Source organism: Halyomorpha halys, unplaced genomic scaffold, assembly GCF_000696795.3.
Source record: "Halyomorpha halys isolate HHAL.00 unplaced genomic scaffold, Hhal_1.1 Scaffold838.1, whole genome shotgun sequence".
Taxonomy (NCBI): Eukaryota; Metazoa; Arthropoda; class Insecta; order Hemiptera; family Pentatomidae; genus Halyomorpha; species Halyomorpha halys.
In genome coordinates, this window is record NW_027109924.1 from 397,426 (window position 1) to 399,950 (window position 2,525).

A 2,525-nucleotide genomic window follows, 5' to 3' on the forward strand; every position below is an offset into this window, starting at 1 on the left:
TATACACACAAATCGACAGCAAACTATCTTCCTCTGACATATCGGAGTGGATCAACCGTCAACCAGTATTTATTTTATATATCTCTTGTTTTTTGTAAATTTGTTTCTTTTGTTTTCATAATTTATTCAACTAATTTATTTTTGTCTAAATGGCTTTTTTATTTTTACTTGTATTCATTGTTTCATTCTAACTCTTTTGTTTATTTTATGTTCAGGTTTTCTGGTGTTAGATTAACCAAATAAATATATATAATAGAGCCAGCTTGTTACTTTTGTTCTTTTAAAGCTTTCTGACGAAAAGACATTGTCAATAGCTTTAACATAAAAATAGACGCTTGACCACCAAATATTAGGTTTTGCAGTCTCAGTAATTAAACAGGTCCATAAAATCTAATGATGCGTATACTCTTTTTTTAACAGACAAACCACATCTTTAAGGCAAATTTAAGTTTTCTGTCTTTTTTAGTTTTTAATTAAATTTTTTTTTAGTTAACAATTTGGTTATGAACTACTGTATTAGACGTTAGGAGCTCTATTAAAGCTCAAGTTGAAGCCAGCTAAATGTACCACAAACCAGTGGGTAATCAAAATCTTCGTAAGATGGATATTTCACCTGATATCTGTCAAGGTATATTTACAGAATGTTGATTATTAATTATTTGGAAAAAAAGGGTTTGTTGTTTATCAATTGTATATCAGAAAGTATTTGATTTACAGGTATCTATTATAACTCAAATCGAAGCTGATCAAATACAATACAAGGTATTTTATAATTATTATATTCTTAGAAGCCGTAGTTTCCATGATGTTTAAAAAATAAAAAATAGCTCTGTAACACAATCCATGAATTGTCGGGGATCAGTAGTATATCTTTAAATTATCAACTATACAGAACCTTCATTTTTAAAAATTCTTAATTTGTTGGTTTTCTCTACAATGTATGTGGAATAGCTTAATTTTCACTTTGGCTATAATACAGAGGACTTGGTGGATATTTATTTTCTATAACTTAAAAATAAATGACTAAAATTGTTGCGACTAATATGACATTGTATGTTTGTTACGAATTTTTTTAAAATTTAATATATTTATTTAAATTTACAACTTTACATTACAATACATTCAGTAAATTATATCTTAGTTATACTGGAGTGATATAGGCGTGTAGAGAAACTACTCATTGATAGCATTCTAATGACGTTTTTACATTAGCAGGTCTCGTGGTCATCTTCTTTTCCGGCGCCTCGGAGAATTGTCAGGAATGGAAGAGGAAGCAAGATTAGATACTAGTGGGTTTGGGTGGTTAGGGAGTTTATAATGATATCTGGTTCGGGAAAGATCGGATATATATGGAACATTAAGGCATTTATGCATGAATTTATTTGTGACAAAGCAAGGAGCATTGAGGATTTTGGATTGTGAGGATTGGATACGAGAGGATTCGAAGGTTTAGTGGAGCCCCAAAGCTTAACTCCGTATGTCCAGATTGGCCTTATTACATTCATATAGATCAGTCTTTTGTAATGAATTGGAAGTTTAAACAGTTTGTCCAATAAGTGCTGTAATAGTCGAAATCGATTTGTTGGGATTTATTTTAATCCTCCAATTACGACACCATTCTTCGAGGATTATGATATGGGATTAAAGAGTTTGGGATGTAAGTACAGGGTTATTATGAACTGCGAGCACACATGTGTCATCGGCATACGTGGTGAGGATAGTGCTAGGATTGGTTAGGATGTCAGTTGTCCGGAGGGTGTTGTGGATGGGGCCGAGGATGCTACCTTGAGGAACACCAGCGGTCTGAGAACAGAGGTTTGACTAGGAATCATTGTGGTTTACTTGGAATAATGTATCAATGAGAAAGGAACGGATGATGTGAAAGTATGTAGGACGTAGGAATTTTTTTCATTATAAATAACTTCTCACCGCTCCTGTAAACATATTGGAACATAAGGGAAAACGATAATTATATGAATATAAAAATAAATTTTTCTTTAAATTTTATTTTTTAATAAATTGTAATTCCTTAAAATCACTAATTAATAGTTTTATCCTAAATTAGTGAGAATAGTTTCGAAAGTTTTATTCAATTCATTTATTCAAATAGAGTAAGTACTACCTTATCAAGTCAAATACACCTTCGTTAAAATTGACCATTTACAAATAACATACATCTCTCCAGCCTATTATTTTTAATAATAAAATATAGTTTCAAGCAAGAATTAATGAATGCTAACGAGTAATGATTTTGGCAACATTATCAAAAAATTCCATAGTAGTAAGGATTGGGTATCGAATTATTCTGTGTACCTAGAGTAATAGGAAGCTCCCTCTCTATAGTTGTTCTCAATCTCTGAAAAAAAAATAATAGCTTATAATAAGAAACTTTATTATAGTAATAGCTTATAATAAGAAACTTTATTATAATAATAGCTTATAATAAGAAACTTTATTATAGTAATAGCTTATAATAAGAAACTTTATTATAGTAATAGCTTATAATAAGAAACTTTATTATAGTA

At 30.1% G+C, this 2,525-nt stretch overlaps 1 protein-coding gene across 1 annotated transcript in view; it reads right to left on the reverse strand.

Annotated features, from left to right (window-relative positions):
* Positions 1 to 1,047: 1,047 nt before the first annotated feature.
* Positions 1,048 to 2,525, reverse strand: part of LOC106686564 (uncharacterized) — a 10,342-nt gene continuing 8,864 nt past the window's right edge. The window contains exons 2-3 of the mRNA XM_014429938.2: positions 2,314 to 2,356; positions 1,048 to 1,934 (exon numbers count right to left, since the gene is read on the reverse strand). Of these exons, the coding sequence (XP_014285424.1) occupies positions 1,912 to 1,934; positions 2,314 to 2,356 (66 nt within the window). The 3' untranslated portion in view covers positions 1,048 to 1,911. The remainder of the gene's footprint in view (positions 1,935 to 2,313; positions 2,357 to 2,525) is intronic.